At 50.1% G+C, this 17,127-nt stretch overlaps 2 protein-coding genes across 8 annotated transcripts in view; one reads left to right on the top strand and one right to left on the bottom strand.

Moving 5' to 3' along the window:
* Positions 1-2,104, top strand: part of NUP85 (nucleoporin 85) — a 17,009-nt gene extending 14,905 nt beyond the window's left edge. Inside the window, exons 17-19 of one of the 2 annotated variants that reach the window (XM_081162777.1) lie at positions 853-1,004; positions 1,346-1,447; positions 1,824-2,104. In XM_081162777.1, coding sequence (XP_081018903.1) covers positions 853-1,004; positions 1,346-1,447; positions 1,824-1,925 — 356 coding nt within the window. In that variant the 3' untranslated portion in view covers positions 1,926-2,104. The remainder of the gene's footprint in view (positions 1-852; positions 1,005-1,345; positions 1,448-1,823) is intronic. The other variant, XM_081162778.1, reaches the window with a different exon arrangement.
* GGA3 (golgi associated, gamma adaptin ear containing, ARF binding protein 3) overlaps positions 1-17,127 on the bottom strand; it is a 21,834-nt gene extending 4,707 nt beyond the window's left edge. Inside the window, exons 1-17 of one of the 6 annotated variants that reach the window (XM_081162771.1) lie at positions 17,046-17,127; positions 11,411-11,495; positions 11,211-11,286; positions 9,813-9,911; positions 8,975-9,098; positions 8,613-8,716; positions 8,398-8,478; positions 7,907-8,044; positions 7,261-7,342; positions 7,033-7,149; positions 6,475-6,720; positions 6,019-6,089; positions 5,499-5,815; positions 5,066-5,286; positions 4,599-4,768; positions 4,335-4,445; positions 2,486-4,108 (exon numbers count right to left, since the gene is read on the bottom strand). In XM_081162771.1, coding sequence (XP_081018897.1) covers positions 3,998-4,108; positions 4,335-4,445; positions 4,599-4,768; positions 5,066-5,286; positions 5,499-5,815; positions 6,019-6,089; positions 6,475-6,720; positions 7,033-7,149; positions 7,261-7,342; positions 7,907-8,044; positions 8,398-8,478; positions 8,613-8,716; positions 8,975-9,098; positions 9,813-9,911; positions 11,211-11,286; positions 11,411-11,495; positions 17,046-17,085 — 2,193 coding nt within the window. In that variant the 5' untranslated portion in view covers positions 17,086-17,127 and the 3' untranslated portion in view covers positions 2,486-3,997. Of the gene's footprint in view, positions 1-2,485; positions 4,109-4,334; positions 4,446-4,598; positions 4,769-5,065; positions 5,287-5,498; positions 5,816-6,018; positions 6,090-6,474; positions 6,721-7,032; positions 7,150-7,260; positions 7,343-7,906; positions 8,045-8,397; positions 8,479-8,612; positions 8,717-8,974; positions 9,099-9,812; positions 9,912-11,210; positions 11,287-11,410; positions 11,496-17,045 lie in introns of those variants that run through there. The other 5 variants (XM_081162772.1, XR_014000582.1, XM_081162773.1 and 2 more) reach the window with 5 other exon arrangements.

The raw sequence follows: 17,127 nt of genomic DNA, 5'->3' as shown, positions 1-17,127 counted from the left end.
TGAGCATGTATTTCCTAAGAACATTCTCTTATATAATCATATTTATCAAATCTAGAGATTCAACATCGATACAATACTCTCATCTCATCCACAGTTGATACTCTTATTACACAGTTGTCCCAGTAATGTCCTTAATCGTGTGCAGGTTCACGAATTTATATCTCTTTAAGTGCCTCTGCTTTTCTTGGTGCATCTTAACGTTGACATTTTAAAGAGTCAGTTCAGCTCTTTTGTAGAATGTCCTCAATTTGGGTTTATCTGATGTTTCCTCATTATCAGATTTAGATTGTGTTTGGGGCAGGAATGCCACTGAGGTGGTGTGTCCTCAGTGCTGTGTCCCCTTGTAGTAGTTTGCTTTGATCACTTGGTTAAAGTGGGTCCACTAGCTGTCTCCTCCATGCAGCACTGACTTTCCCTTTGATTTAATAATTGTGGAGAGAGACACTTTGGAATCCCTTAAATGTCTTGTTCCTCATTGAGCTTTCACCCACTAATTTTAGTGCCTACTGTGATTTTCTGACTCACTCCTTGTTTTAGTTGGCATCCCAGCATTCGGAAGGCTTTCCCTTCATCCCTGTTTATTCTCTTACTTACATCAGTAACGGACTCCTGGGTTATTTTGTTCAGTCTGTTATAATCTGTAACTCTTTGTTTATTGTAATGCTTACATTTTCCCAGGTTTGGCAGGTTTCAGTCCCTTCAAAAGTGTGTTTTGAATCCTTTTGGGGTCTTGTTGGTCCTTGAGCTTGGATACAGCTTTGGAAGAATCTCCCTGCTCTATGGAATGGCTGGTCTGGGGTCTGTCTTGTCTTGTTTGGGGCCAGAGGTGACCTAGTGCTCTTTTCTCAATAGGAAAGTATCGCGAATTCCACCGATTATATGGGGACAAGCGTTTTGTTGATGCGGCTTCTCTTCTCCTGTCACTGATGACCTCTCAGATTGCCCCAAGATCTTTCTGGATGACACTCCTAACAGATGCCCTACCCCTTTTGGAACAGAAACAGGTACAGGTTGAGCCCACAGTGTTTTTCTTCTCTGCGTTTTGGAGTCCTTGATAGTGCTTCATTGTGTAGCTGGTGCAGATGCGTAGGTCGCACCTCATAGCACCCACTCTGGAAATCTCATATCCACACAAGAAAAACTACTTAATTTGAAATGAGGCAGTTGCCTACTGACCATACCCAGCCTAGGGCTGGGAGAGTAGTGGTGCTTTCCCAGGGCTGCATATACAAAGTACACCCCTCCAAGGGTATGCGAGGAAGGCCATCACTGAACTTTGGTCCAGGCCCAAATCAGTGTAGGCCTCAGCTGTGAGCAGCTAAGCAAAGCAGCTTCTCTCTCCTAGGTGATTTTTTCAGCAGAGCAAACATATGAGCTGCTGAGATGTCTGGAGGACTTGACCTCAGGACGACCAGTGCATGGAGAACCTGATGCCCAACAACTCCAGGTCATTTTAGCTTCCTGGGTTGGTTTCACAATGGAGATGAGAAAAGGCTCCCTCTATCTCTGGTTCCTCCCACCTTCCACAAACAGTGGCCTCTTACAGACTCATGTGCCTCTTAAATTACCTCTTAACCTGTAACTGTGACACACCACCTTCTTTTAGGAAAACAGTGGGGTCATTCTAGTGTTCTGATCTCTCTCGTTTTTCTTCTGTCAATCAGTTGCATTAGTCCTTTGCATTCAGCTCTTACATTGAGAACTTGCTGGAAGCTATCGCTGAATGCCAAATGATCTCTGTCTGCTTTTGGATTAGTAGAGCCCTTGGGAGCTGTAAAGGATCATTTCCTGCCATTCCTCATGCTGGCTCTCTTTGCTTTCAGGATGATGACATAGAGACCACCAAGGTGGAAATGCTGAGACTTTCTCTGGCACGAAATCTGGCTCGGGCAATTATAAAAGAAGGCTCATTGGGAGGCTCCTGAGGCTAGCCGAGAGCTGCTCCAGCATGTTATCTTTTTATGGCATTGTATATAAGTTTTTAAAGAATAAATGTTTTCGTTTGCAAATATAAGGTAAGTTCTTATTGAGTTCAGCTAGGGAGTTTTATCTATGTCCCCTGTATACATGAGGTAGTAAAAATTAAGAAAATGTTCTCCTTGACATGGAACTGACTTCCCTGTCTCCTTACAGAAAAAGGCCCCCTCACAAGTTATAGTGAGTGCAGTGCCCTCCTGCCTATAAACAGAAGCCATCAGTGGTTTACTTGTGATTCTAAAATCTGCCCTCACCTGAGAATCATCTGAAACGCTGTCTCCTTTAAAAAAGGTCGAGGAACCTGTATTTTTTAACAAAAACCTAGGTGATACCTACATTTGGAATTCATAAGTGGTGCCCCCCCCCCTTCCTCCCAATGGGGTGAATGGTTTCTGCATTAGAAGGATTCCACATGGGGTGAAAATGGTTTTATTCAACATGCAGCAAAATAAGGGCAGCAGAGTTGATATATCCAGTAATAGCTGTCATGAAACAGTGACCTCAACAGTAACACTCATAATTTTAATGTCTAAAGCTTATTGTAAGAGACAGTTCCATGTAGTAATCCCACACTTTCCCAGGGCTGCAGCAGCCGGTCTCCAGAAAGCTCTTGGGTTTATTCCTTTAGTGAAATCAATTCACTTCTGACCTATCCTAGTGAAGCAGTGAAACCTGCTTGCTAAAGAGGGGAGGGGCAGATGACCTCTTGATAGAGCAAGGAAGCCTGGCAGGAACAGGGAGGGATCAGGGAGTGAGGCTTGTGCCACCTTCCCCTGGAGATGGCTCTGCACCCGTCCAGCTGAGCTCAGGTGAGCCGTGTCCTTTCCCCAGCAGCCGGTTCTCCTTTTCCTGTCCTGTGAGGCCTACAGTCTGGCGCAAGCTAGCTGGGGCTGAGCACTGCTGAAGCAATAGGGTCTGGCGACTCGATTCAAGCATGGGCCCAATCTCACCACCCCCAGACCCAACATCTCGCTGACAGTACCCCTCAGCAGCTGAGGATAGTCAGTTTCTGGGCAGCAGGTAAGTCTAGTGCAACGTTCCTGACCCTGAGGCCTTCTGTTCCTGACTGTGCTATACCACAGGCCATCTGGGGTGGGGAAGGGAGGCCCAGGCAGGAGGACGCAGGTGGGGGCAGGAGTTGTCCTCTCTTTAGAGACTGAAAGGGCAAGACAGCAGTTTATTTCATGCCAAGCAAGAGGTAGTGAATAGGCTGGCCTGTTCCCACAGTGGGAGGCACACTTTTTGCAGAAAGCTCCAAGTACCTGCTTCCGCAGAAAGGGAAGCACCGGTTCTAAGTTTCCCTCCTATCCTTAGTTCAGGCTGCCTTGGGGCCAAGTTCTGTTTCTAATAGGCTGAGTTCCACATCCTGCTGAGATGTCCATAGGACACAGCCTGTCATCGCCAGGGACAAACACGCTTATCATCCAGTGGCCATTTCAGGCTAGTGCTGCCCATAGAAGGCAGCACAACCACTCCTTTCTTTGTGCCCTGGCCCGTCAGGGAACACTGGGCTTTGCCCACCTTCCTGGAGGTAGGAGTAGGAGCCTGCCAGCAAGGGACGCACAGAGTAGCATGGCAGGGGTGGGGTGGGAGAGCTGAGGCCTCTGGGGGTGAGGGGTGAGGACCTGGTCCTCGAGGGAGGGCCCCGAATCTCTTTAGAGACCTCCTCCCTGTGGCATCAGGGGATGCCAGCATGAGGGGAAAACCTATTCCAGCTTTGAGTCTGTTCCCAGGGCAACAGTGCAGAGTCTGGGGCCACATCCCGCCCAACAGTACATGGCCACTTCAAGTCACACAGGTAGATAAAAACAGGTCCTTTTAAGGGGCCAAAGGAGGAGAGACCATCACAGCAGTAGCTCAACTCCTGGCAGCAATGCTCAGCAATGCCCAGGGTCCCTGTTCCATACCAAAGCTCTAAGCACTGTGGTCAGGACATGGAAAATGACTGGACCCGGAGAGCCTTCCTGTCTCAGGGCAGCCTGCTTGGGCTTCAAAGTGGAGATGACAGCATCCTCCGGGGTCATAGGTTCCCCCACTGCTCCACAGGAGGGAACTGGTCCACCTCACCCACCTCCGTGCTCAGCTGCTCCCCTAGGGCGAAGGTCAGCCTATACCGAAGCCTTGCCTTCTCCTGTGACAGAGAGGCAGCACACGTGAGACTCCATTACCCTCGACGCTTTCTGTGCTAATGGATGGGCCCTGCTCCCACCACCACATCCTTGCTCAGCCACTGGACCAGGGTGGGGAGGGGGCAGGGTTAATGCCACAATACTAGGACACTTCTGGTTGGGAGGTGGCCTGGGGCAAGGGCTTGGAGTTGGTGGTCCCAAGGTCCTAATCTGGGGCTTCTAGCTCACCTTCAGTGGATTAGCCAGCAGCATGACCTGGGTGATGGCTGCAGGTGGCTGGATGGGGCTAAATGGAGAGAGCTCTGTCCCGGAGGGCGGCTGTAACTTCACTTTCATTGACTAAAGAGGAAGAGAAAGCAGCTCCTTTGAAGAGAGGGCAGGTGCCTAGGTGCAACCCTGTAGTCACAACGGACACACTGCCGCCTGCTGGCCACCTCAATGCAGGCGTTCAGGATAAAGGTAACTTGTGCCTCTAGAGGCCCTAGGCAGTACCTTGGGCACTGCGGCCTGCAGCACGATGCTCTTGATGGGCAAGGGAGCCGTGTTCAGCATGGACACCACTACCACGAGCACGTCGGGCCGCCCTGGCGGACACTCCTTGGCAAAGTGGAAGAGGATACGGAAGCCGTCTTTGTCGTAAGCGGTCACAGGGAGGGCGCTGCCTGCAAGAAGGTAGCATGTGGACGTGAAGGCGAGAGGTCCGCAATCCCCAACAGAACCCGGGGGGGCCTGCTGCAGCCAAGTGGGGAGAGCTGCACTCCCCACAAAGGACTCCGGGAAAGGACCGCTGTCAGAACTTCACTAGTGCACAGAAGCCACAAGCAGGGGCTAGGACAAGCAAGCAGGTCCTGACTGATGAAGGGATGCCAGCAAGAGTGCCTGTCCCTCCCCATCCCTCTCCACAGTGCTGCAAGGTGGGGGTCCCACTTCCCCTCCCACCCCAAGCCTCCAACACCTACTAGGCTTGATAGATTCCAGGGGGACATGGACACTGGCCAGGGAAAGCTCAGGCCCCTTCATGGGGCTCCCCTGGGACGAGAATACAGGTGGCTGGAAGAGAGGGCTGCCAGGCCCCGTGGAGAATGGCAGGAGAGGCCTAGCTGAGGCGCTGGTGGGGATCAGAGGGGAGGTGGTAGCCCCGGGGAGGAAGCTGGAGATGGGTTTCACCAGGCCTGAGGTCCTGGGAGGCAGGAAGGACAAGGCAAGTCAGAGACCAAGCAGAGCTGCTGGACTAACCCCTCACCCAGGCCAGAGCCACTCTTACCCACTCCCTAGCTTCTAGATTCCAATCTCCAGTCAGACCAAAAGAAAACATCCCCAATCCCTCCGGTTTTGCCAAGCCAAGCCCAGGCCCAACCCACCCTCCCCAAGCCCTCCTCTCCCACTCATTACGCTTTGGCGTCTTCTAGAAGCTGATCGAGGGCATCCAGCTGGTGCAAGGTGCTGTCGCCCAAAGCTGAGCCATGGTACCCAGGGCCTGTGGGCTCAGCCTTTGGGACTGAAGTTGGGGCCAGTCCAGTAGGGAACAAAAAGCCTGCTTTTGGAGCAGAAACGCTGGCTGGGACCACAGGAGCTGGGAAGGGGGGTGGCAGTGGAGCCTGGGAGTTGCCTGCAGGGGTTGCTGAGGGCTGGAGGACAGGCCTGTCTGTGGGGCTACAAGCAGCAGTCCCGGGTTTGGGGCTGAAAAAGTCCAGGTCCGACTGTTCATTCTGTTGGGAATGGAAAGTGCGAGTGAGCAAGGGGTGCAAAGGGTTTCAGCTTTCCACTCCTGGCTCCTTTGCAACCCCACTGGACTAGCAGCCCTCCAAGGACAGAGGAGCTGCAGCTAATTGCAGCTGAGGACTAGTCGGGAAAGAGGATACTGGTAAGTCAAGGTGGTTGAGTGCTCCAGTGATGTCACCTGTGCACCTACCTGGAATAGGGGCCACTGGCCATTTCCAGCTGACTCTTTGGGAGGAACCCTAGGGGCTGGGTCAGCTAGGCCTGAGAACAAAGATGGCTGTGATGAGCAGAGGTTCTGGGCTAGGGCAGCCCAGCCCTACCTCACCTAAGGAAGGGTCATGCAACAAAAATGGTGAGGTATTCCCCAGGCAATCTCGAGGGGAGTCCTTATAGTTGGGGAGGTGGTCTCCAGGGGAGACAGAAGCAGAGCAAGACACTGGATCTACCATTTCTACCCTAGAGTCCACTACAGATTGCCCTGGTAGCCTGACACAATGAACTTGACTTTCTCCCCCTACAACTGAAGCCTCCCTTCCTATCCTTGCTAAGCACACAGGGCACCCTATATATACACTACCCCCCAATTCCATGCCCCTTCTCTACCAGTTCTGCTAAAAGCCCTTTACAGCCTCCCTCCAGGACGCACCCAAGCAGAGCAGCTCCTCATCCAGCAAGCACAGGGCGTTGCTTGTGTTGTTGGGCCCTGGGGGGGCCTCAGCCTGGCTGGCTGAGCGGCTGCGCCCAGGTCCTGAGGCCTGGGGGGGTGGGGGGAGGATAGGGATGCCCGAGGAAGGCGGGGTGGGGGCTGGGGCCAACACTGGGGATGAGCTGCTTGGTGCGTCCAACTCCGCAAGGTCGATGAGAGTGCCTTGGTTACTGGAGTGGAGGTTTCCTGGATGAGTGAATGGAAGGGGACAGGAATAATTAGGGGCCACTGTAGTGGCTACACAGCAGGAGGCCAAAACCCTGAGCGCAGCCTCTGGTATAATACAAGGGCCATTCGTGCCAAGTATGCAGAAAAGTGAAAGCAGGTGGAGAAAGCCCTGTCTGGTCTCCTGGCCTCTGGAAAGCTGGAGAACCTTTTGGAATGGCTTAGAATCCCCTTGGGCCCTGTGGGCTGACACACTGGTCAACGTGCACCTGTGGCTTGGTGGGGACTGCAGCTGGTCTGGAGGGGTCCAGAATGAGGAACTGAAACATTTACCTTCAGAGTCAGACATAGTTGAGGTGGCCACCTCACCATTGATGACCTGCCCTTCAACGATTGTTTTATATGAGTTGATGACGCGGGAGAGGTTGTCACTGGCCTGCAGGATGTCCCCTAGAGCAGAAAAGAGACTTCTCATTCCTGGACATGACAACTCCCCCACCACACACAAATTCAATTCCTGTCTAGTCTTTCCGTTTCAACTAGTCTTTCCTTTTCACTCACCCAAACTATTATCATTGTCCTCTGTCTCACTGGCTAGTTTGAATAATGTCCTCCTCTTATTCTCACATCGATCAAACAGCTCCTGAAAGAGACCCAGATATAAAAATCAGCTACAAAGGCTATTGGAGATCATCTAATTCAGCATTTGTGTCCAGAAAACCACAGCCTCTCCTGGCTCCATGGTCAGTTATGGCCGAACTGGGCTCCGAGCACAAGTCCTCTGCCACCACTCTGCACCACACTATCACCCAAATACCTGCTTAAGTGGAGAAGTCACAAGGACAGACAAGGGGAAGTTCATCCCTTCCTGCCTCCCTGCTGGCATGTGCTCAGAACTCAGAGTATCTATGTGACCAAGAACTGAGATGCCACAATTCGGGACGCACAGGGGCCTTTCTGTAGGAGGCGAGGCCAAGAACAGGTCTCAGAGTCACACAGATTTGCATGTACATGCAGTCTTCTACCCGGGGCGAGTTAGTAACACTCTTGTAAAATAGGGGGCACCAACCCCCTCTACCTAGCTGCCATGTTGATTCATAAGTTAGGGATCCGAGATGTGGAGCAACATCTTCAAAAGAGCAGCCGCTGAGCAAAGGCTGGCTCCCTTGCCCGGAGCCCAGTTCTCCAGCGGAGGGGGGTGCACTACCTTCATGAGCTCTTTATCTGCCTCTGAGGAATCCTCTTTGCTGTAATGGAGCAGCATCTCACTGAGCAGCTTCACGTTGTTGTTAACCTCCTCTAAAGTGTGCAGACGCTTGGTCACCTTCTGGATCCGCGCCTCATCCTGCAAAGAGGATCGAGGAAAAAGGGCTCCACCAGACTCGTCCCACGGCCCATAGAATCCCACAAGGCCAGGGTCACACCAGAGAGTGTGAGGGAGGCCAGGCCCCCTGGAGGCTCCTCTCAATGCACAGTGCTTGGGAAACACGGGATTCAGACCCAGTTTAGTTTTTCTTTTAAAATAATGGCTCTCCCCCCACCCCCAAACTTGGCCTCATCCACTCTTGCTCCTCTATTCCATCTCGGGCCTCTCAGAGAGGGCTGGTGGCAGGGGCGAACAGCAGGCCCAATGCCAAGGGAAAGGACTTCTGCTTTGTGTCACAGGCTCCTCCACCCCACACCCCAAGGCCCACTCACTTCCTTCACCATGGACTTGATGAGCTTGTTGGCCTCTTGCAGGTCATCTGGGTTTTTGCTTTTCAACAACTTGGCTAAAAGCTAGACGAGAAGGACATCAAAGATGAAGGCAAAGGTAGCACCCCACCTGGGAGACCCGAGAGAAACGGGAGCTCCCTGCAGCACGAGTGAGACCACGCCTCGCCTGAGGACTCTGCCGGCTGGATGCACTTTACCTTGGATTTCTCCTCATCATCAAAAACAGGGTTTTTGGGACGAGGTGGTGGAGAGGGGATCAGTGTCCTATCCACAGGGATCAGTGGGTCAGACTGCACTATGCCTGAAAGGTGACACAGGGCAGAGTGTTTGCTCAGCTGAGGCAACCTTGTTGCCCTTCCTCACACAGCAAGGGGCACATCCCTGTGATCAGGACCTGCAGGGACAGGGACAAGCAGGTCTAATCAAACCCCAGCCAAGCCTGTCCCTTGTCTTCGGGAGGGAGGAAGGGCCGTAGCCTGGGTACATCAGACACTCCCTCATCCACCCTGGCCCTGGCGGCCTCTGGGCTGGTGGAGGCCGAGGTGGTACAGGCACATACCCTGTCTCTTTAGCATGTGGTAGGCGTCCTTGATCTTCGATTCTTCCGGCAGGGCCAATGTCCAGCTATAAAGCAACTCGATAACCTTGGTCTTCACTTTCTCAGACACCCTGTCCCCCAGGTACTAAGAAGCAAAAGGAAATGGGGAAACTAGTAACTGCAGCCTGGGGCAGAGACAATGGGAAGGCTCTCTTCACAGCAATGAAATGGTCCCAGTTAAGTTAGAGCCCTCAGGCCTGTGGGAAACCAGCAGGGATCAGAGTGCAAGAAAGAGAAAGGGAGGGGGAGGAGAGGACGCTGCTTGTGGCAGAGCCGCATCCATCTGGAATACAGTCGGTGGTTAGGGGCCAGGAGCTTGGCCCTGAATTTCAATGCACAATCTGCCAAAAACACAACTGTGATTTATCTTAAAGGAGTCAAAGTCTTTAGCATAAAAATTGTTCCCTCTGCTGTAAGCGGGAACTCAGAGCTTAGGCAACACGAGTGAGCAACTGAACCTGAGCAGCTGAGTAATGAGGGAAGCCAGCTCCTTGTATCCAGGTGATATCGGCCAGACAAAAGTGGCTGCTGTACTAAGAGCCCAAAGGCCTGCGCTATGCAGGCCCTCCCTGGATACACACATAGCTGCTGCCGTGTCACTTATCGCATTTAGGCTGGGAGCCTGTCCCTGGGGCCTGTATGGTCATCCTGTTACCCTCGGGTCCCAGTTCTCCAAGGACAGGACATGGAGAAATTCAGACCCATGGGGATGCTGGTTGTGCAGTGAAAGCCAGTAGATGGGAGAGGGGGAGAAACACAAAGAAGGCTCCTAGAAATGAGAAAACTGCCACTCACTGACCTTTGGAGAGACAACTTTGATTAACTCATTCAAAAACCGGAACTTTCCCACTTCATTATGAAACCTCCTCCCACAGTTCTTCATACACGCCTCCAGCACCTGTAGCCACACACAGGAGAGGCGCTCGGTGAGGGTGAGGGTGAGGGTGAGGGTCTGGGTGGGACCTGCACTCAGCCAGGCACTGAATAAATATTCATGCAAGGAAGGAAGTAATCAGGAAGAGTTATGAGCACAGCCCCAGGGGACAGCTGTGTCCCTCAAATTGTTGAGCTTCTGGGGAAGCTCAACAGGAGCTAAAGAAACCAGGATACCAAGAGGGATGGAATGGCAGCGTTGGAAGGGCCTTCCTGCGAGATTCTGCCGTTTTCAGATGAGGAAAGTGAGACCCAGAGAAGGTTTCTCTGACTCAAGGTCCAGGGTTCTTCCAGAAGCTGTCCGACATTTTGGGGAGGTGGGAGATAAAGTTTTGTTTTCTCCATTTTAGATAACATGGTATGTTCCCTCTCTGCTTCCATCTATTTTCCTTCTGGGGCCATAAAACTACCGTAAGCTTTCCTGTGCCTGCAGTTTATGCCAAGGAGCGTGCCAACCCAGGGATCCCTTTCTTGGCTTCTGTCTTTGTAAGGCAGGGTCTTTCAACTGTGCAATTACTGACCTTTTGGGCTGGTCATTCCCTATTGTGGGTGTGGTCCTGTGCATTGCAGGATGTTTAGCAGCATCCCTGACCTCTACCTACCTGATGCCAGTAGCACCCCCTGACATGAGACAACCAAAAGTGTCTCCATATATCACCAAATGTCCCCTGGGGGCAAAACCACCCTGGTTGAGAACCACTGTTTGAAGGCCTTCGGTCTATGGTGATCACGACAGAGGCGTGCATGTGCGATGTCTAAACACCCTTTCCATTACCATTTCTTCTCCTGTACCTTTCTACTGCCTCAAGGAAGGCAGGGAGCACCCTGGGACTCCTCATCAGGTTTAGGGGAGAGCCTGGAGGCGCCCAGGTGCTGTATACAGCTCCACGTCTTGAATCCTCAGTCTGAATAAACACTAAGATCCGTCCCTTGGTGTGATGACTTCACTAGTAACTGGCATTATTTTTTGCTACAGAATGAATTATACTCACCTCTACTTTTCTTCAGTTGGCTTAACTGGCAGGACAGCTCTGTCAGCATCTCTTCAAGATGCCTTCTCTGAGCCCCACCCTGGGCTCTGGGCCCTGCCTCTGGCTCCCTCCCTTAGCCTCTCTGCTTCTCCCACTAGACCTCACAGCCGTGCAGTCATCTGTGAAGCCTCAGTGCCTGGCACAAGGGCACACACATTTGTAAAACAGCTGACTGAACATGTACAGAACAGGCCTGGGCTCATGAAGATCCACCCTCAGGATGAAAAACCTACCGTCAGGGCCTGCACTGCCTCCCATTCCTGCGGAGACTGGATCTTATGGGCCAGCAGTCGGACAGCGATCTGTGGCCTGGGAGATAAGCAGACCACATTTTCAAGACACTGACCCTGAGGCCATCTGGCTAGCCCTCGGCCTCAGTTCTGTACTTTCCCATTCAACTATGTCACCTGCCCCTAAAAGCTTTGAGACTCACCCTTCAAGCTCTTTGTTGATCTGATCACAGAAGCCGATTATGTATTCCCAGTCCTCCTGGCGGTTGGAAGGATTGGTGGCTTTATCTTGGGACAGAACCAAGAAGACAACTGTTACAAAGAGCAAGGAGGACACAACAGAAGGTTTTTTTCATAATTTTTAGGTATTGATGTGAAAATAAGTTTGTTTCCAAACTTTGTCTCTAACAGAAGCCCTAACAGTTCCGTCAGGCAGCAAGTCACATACAAATACCATTTGCTGTCCATACTGTGAAAGTCACAAGCGAAAGAGAAAACAAACCCTCAGCTCATGGAGCTTAGAGTAGATCACGATCAATAGAACACACACAAATAGTCAGTGTTGCTCAGTGGTTAGAGCATCATCCCACACACCAAAGTTTCCATCCCTGGTCAGAGCACTTTACAGAGGGCAACTGGTCAATAATGTCTCCCCCTCTTCCTTTTTCCCTCTCTAGAATCAATGAAGGAAGTATATCCTCAGGTGAGGATTAAAAGAAAACAGAAAACAAATAATTATAAACACTCTCTCCCTTCCCCTCTCTCTAAATATCAATAAAAACATATTAAAAAAATAAGTAAATAAATATTCAAGTAGATATCTATATAAAACGTTTAATATAAAAAGAATACGGACAAATCCAGCTATATAAAAATAAGCTAAGTGTTAAGCAAGTAGGGGTGATCAAGAAGTGTTTCCAAAAAATAAAGCTAACCCTAACGTTGGGGGAAAAAAAGTATTTCCTGGTATAGCATAGGAAATATAGTCAATAATAGTGTAATACACCTGAAACCTGTATAATTTGTTTACTAGTGTCACCACAATAAATTCAATAAAAAGGGGAAAAAAGTTGTAATCACATGCTTTTAATAAATTTATCAATTAATAATTAAAAAATAATAATGTAATAACTAGGTATGGTGCCAGGTGGGCACTGGAACTATCAGGAGGAACACTCTGTATATGATTGTCTAACCACTGTGCTGTACAAACTAATACAAAATAATACTGAATATAAACAGTAAATGAAAATAAATTTTTTTAAATTGACAATTACAAAAGAAAAGAAGTGTTTCTTGGAGAAAATGAAGAAGGGGATACTTGATAAAAAATATACATACTTAGAAAATATACTTCCCACATACCTTCAAAGCCTTTTTCAAGATCTAACCTCTGTAATGCTTTAAATATTTTTTAAATTGCACATAATGCTCATCATTTTAAGTTATGCTAACAACATTTATTGAACCCCTACTAGGCACCATTACTAAGCTGTCCCTGGGGTCACAGAAACAGAATCTAAGCTTGATGGTCTTCTAAGAGGGTCACTGAGGGTTTAAAATCCAGCCCTAAATGCCAAGTCTGCTAATACTTGGGGAGGGGTCCTCTTTTCCATTATTCCGGGAACCTGTGCTTGCAGAGAATGGCGCGGCTGAGGGTGGTTAAACGTGTTCCCATCTGTTGGTCGTTACCAAGGCTTTTAGAGTGCAGTTTCTCATTTGCCGTGGACATGACCACAAAACACTTCCCCACCAGGTTTTCTTTCTGCTACATTGCTAGCATTCAGACTATTGGGGACATTTTATTTTAAAAAATAATAATTAAAAAAAAAGTGTTCCTATCCCTGAGTCAAATCTTGGAGTTTGCCTCTTCCAGAAAGCAGCCTCAAGCTGTTTGCTAAATTTAGGGCTTCAGGTTCAGAAGACAAATGGAAGGCTCATCCTTTTTAAACACCCACGCTCCTGCAGATTCCCACCAGGGCCAACAGCAGAGAGACAGAGGCTTGAAAAAGCCTCTCCCAACAGGGGGGTTGTTAAAAGTTCTTGAATTCTGATTTCTTGGGTCTGTTTTCTTAACTTTAAAAATCATTAGCTCCACACAATCAAATCCTAACAGGGACTGCCACCCCCACCCCCTGGGGCTCTGAGCCACAAGAGGACAGCAGACGCCACGCAGAGGCAGAGCCGAGTCTGCAGTACCAGCGACGCTGCACCTGCCTGGCAGGGTTTCTGCTCTGGCTGCAAGAAGATTCGGATGGTTTGGGTTCATGTTTGGAGGAAAAAAGAGATGTGTGCCCTCAATCGTGTAAGAGAATTAGTAGGCCCTTCAAAATGTCAAGCTTGAAGGAAAAAGATAAATTCTATCAAGAGGGGCTATTAACTGCCATAGTGACCTACTAGCTGTCACCCTCCAGAGAAGCCCGAGTCTCTCCCACCAGTTATCTGAAATCTTCTCAGGTGTTAGTGTGGCTTTGTTACTAATCCCTATCATTTGAGATGTTTAAGGTTCTCACATGCCATCAAGAGGCTGTAGTAATACAAAAATAAGACGGTCTAAGGAGCCATACCCACTCCATCACTATTATTTTGGGAACAGTCACATTCTTATAAGAACAAGCAGCCCACTCACTTGCACTGTTCAAAATTAGAAAAGCATCTTCCATACACACAGTCTGATGTGGACACCCCCTCCTCCCCACCAGACACACACACACACACACACACACACACACACACACACACCAACCCCCCCCCCCCCCCGGCATTCACCAAACAGTGTATTTTTCCCAAAGCTGCTATAATTCCAACAGCATTCCTGCTTCCAAGAATACCCCTGCTTGCTTTTCACTGTGTTCAACTTCTCTAGAATCCCACTTCCTTTAATCTTGGTAAAACTTTCTACTGAAAACCTGCAGGGAGTGCTGTGCCTGCACATGGGCACAATAAGCCCTGGCTTCAGCAATGGTCAGCCCCACTTCTAAGTGCCTCCTCCAGCTCTCCAGCCAGCTCAGAAAGCACACCTTGATTGGCCACAGGACTAAAGAAACCTCTGAGGGTCATTCTGGCTGACTAGATCTCTCCATCTGCCCACTGCCTCCCCCAGGAGATGCACACCATCTTCCACCCACTCAACATTCACCATCACCGGGCACCAAGGCGACATCAGGGCTTCCGTTGCAGACCCTGCCTTCTAGAACTGCCCCTCTGGGCTCTACTTTGACTCAAGGTTTCTAATTTCAGATCTTTATTGAAAGTCTTACTGTCTTCTGTGTCTCTGCCTCTAGATTCCCTGCTCTCATTTTCAGCTTAATTCCATGCTAGCATTGACTGTTGTGGGGCCTCATAAGGTCAAGTAGGGATGGAAATAGCAGCTCTGGCCACCCCATCCATCATACCTCAGATATCCCAGAGACAATAAGTTCTAATGATTCAGAAATAAACAGAGGCAAGAACAAGGGATGGAAGGAAAATCAAGAGTCAACCTTCACTGAATCAAGAGAGACTGAGCAAATCACCAAATGTTTGTTAAGCACCCACAGAAAATTAAGTACATAGCATGCCAGGCCCTGGAGGGACTTGGCAGAAACAGTACAAGACTTGGATCCTACGCTGGGCCCAGCAAGAGCTTCTGCAGTAATTCTGGCAAACCACGGAGTGACAAGGACCTAGAATAAGATGCACTGGAGTCCAAGCACTGGTCGTTTACTTGACATAATTCACACCATTAAGTCGTAAGACTAACGATGGAGTTAATCTAGATAAACTCTTCATACATTGAAAATATCGAAAGTCGAAAATGCATTTAATACAACAAACCTACTGAATGTCATGAATGTCATAGATTAGCCTAGAACACAACATCCAAGGTTTTCTCTTCTGATGCAACACATGAGACATAACCAGAGCAAAAGACAAAACAGTGTGTAATTATAAGTGCTTCTTTGGCACAGAAATGAGTCAAAAAACAAACTCATCACTTCTCCTTCCTGACTTTCCTATTTCTATAAAAAAACTCCCTTTGCCCCCTCCTTCTGGCGCCCCCATCATTGACCCCTCTCCTCCTGCCTCATCCATTTCTCAGTACATAGCCCCTTCTTCTCAATGTCTTTTTAAATCTCTCCCTTCATATCTTATCCCTGTCCCCATCCCACCTCCCTTACACCTGTTTCCAGAAGGTTGGCTCCAATCCATCCTATATAAAACCCCAGTAGCAATTCATTTGGTATAGTTCACACCATTAAGCCATAAGACTTATGATGGGGTTACATCCAGGTAACTCTTCATAAGTTGAAAATATCAAAAGTCGAAAATGCATTTAACACACACAATCTACCATACAGCTTAGCCTAGAACACAACATCCAAAAGACACTGGCAACACAGTACACTGTGGACTACCAGCTGTTTACGCTTGTGCTCAAGTGGCTGATAGGGCGCTGTGCTTGCTGGAGCTGCCCAGCATCAGGAGAGAGTATCCTACTGCATACTGCTAGTCTGGGAAAAGATCAAAATTCAAAATTTAAAGTACGGTTTCTACTGAATGCTTACTGCTTTCCCACCATCATAACGTCTAAAAACTGTGTCGAACCGTGGTTAAGGGAGGGACATCTGTAGTCCCTAGAGATACCATCCCATTCCCCTTGTCATCTCCGCTCTTCCTCAAAAACAGGGCTGTACCTCTCCTATTTCAAAATATAACTTCTAGATCTACTAACCCCAGCTTAGGTCACTTAAACTACTCCAATGTCCCCATTAATATCTGTAAATCGAACCAATTCCAGCGTGGTTATATCTGGTTGGATGGCTCTGGGCAAATGGTTTGATTAGAGTCAGGGTGCCCCCTTTTTGTGAAATTGTGACAATAATATCCGCTTCGCTAGGAGACTTGATAAATTAATGTCTTTTGAGCACTCTGAGCTTCCTGGAGAACAGCTCCCCACATCCAGAAGGCTTTGTGACCTGCCTGCAACGGAGGATTTTGCACAGGTAACCTAAGTTCAAACACCTGAGTTTCTTATTAAGAAAGGTCAGGCAACTGGAGGAAACAGCCTTCACCTCCGAGAACCTGCATCGCTCTGTGCCTTATCGCCACGTCCGATTTCTGTCTTCTCTTAGAAGCCTCCTCTTGCCCATAGGAAAGTTAACTGACTTACCCATTCAGCAGACAAGGTTAACCCGCATTTCCTCACTACCAACCTGAATTAGCAATTACAGCAACAGGCCGCTGAACTACGGAATCAGGCCGGGCTCCCCCGCTTTGCCCAGAGGTTACCGACAAATGGCTCAAGACGCTCCGCGCGCGCGGCGCAGGGGCGCACAGAGCGCTGCTCTTTATCTTTGGAATAGTCTCACTTCGAACATTCTGCGTGCGCGGAGCGGTCACTTCTCTTCGAATAACCAGTCACAGTTCCGAGGCTGGGCGCGCTCAGCAGCAGCGGCCGCTCCCGGAGTCTCAGCCCCAGTCCGGAGCCTTTCCCTCCGTCGGGGACTGAACCGCTCGCAGCCCCACCACGACCTCCCCAAAGCCCGGTGCTTGTCAGCCGGAAGCACCTGGGTGGCTGTCACTTTCCCGGAGCCCCGAGGGCCGGGCCGGGACCCGAGCTCACGCCGTCGCGCGTAGGAGCGGGAGGAGGCGCCGCAGCACGGGGAGCGGGCACCGGGCGGGGGCCAGGAGCCCAGCTGGGGAAGGGGCGTGATCGCGGGACGCTCGGGGCGGCGGCGGGCTCGGCTGCAGGCTGACAGGGGGCGCCGCTGCGAGGCCGGGGACGGGGCATAGAGTGCAGAGAGGGGCGGCTCGGTGGTGGCTCGAGGGCATGCAAAAGCGACCGCGGGTACTCACTCAGCCAGGACTCCAGGCTCTCTCCTTCCGCCTCCGCCATATTGCAGCCGCCCGGGCCGGGCCCGCGGCCTCAAACCTCGCG

This window comes from Miniopterus schreibersii, assembly GCF_964146895.1.
Source record: "Miniopterus schreibersii genome assembly, chromosome: 16".
NCBI lineage: Eukaryota > Metazoa > Chordata > Mammalia > Chiroptera > Miniopteridae > Miniopterus > Miniopterus schreibersii.
Note: the sequence above shows the minus strand (reverse complement) of the source record. Positions and strands in the feature narration are given on the sequence as shown.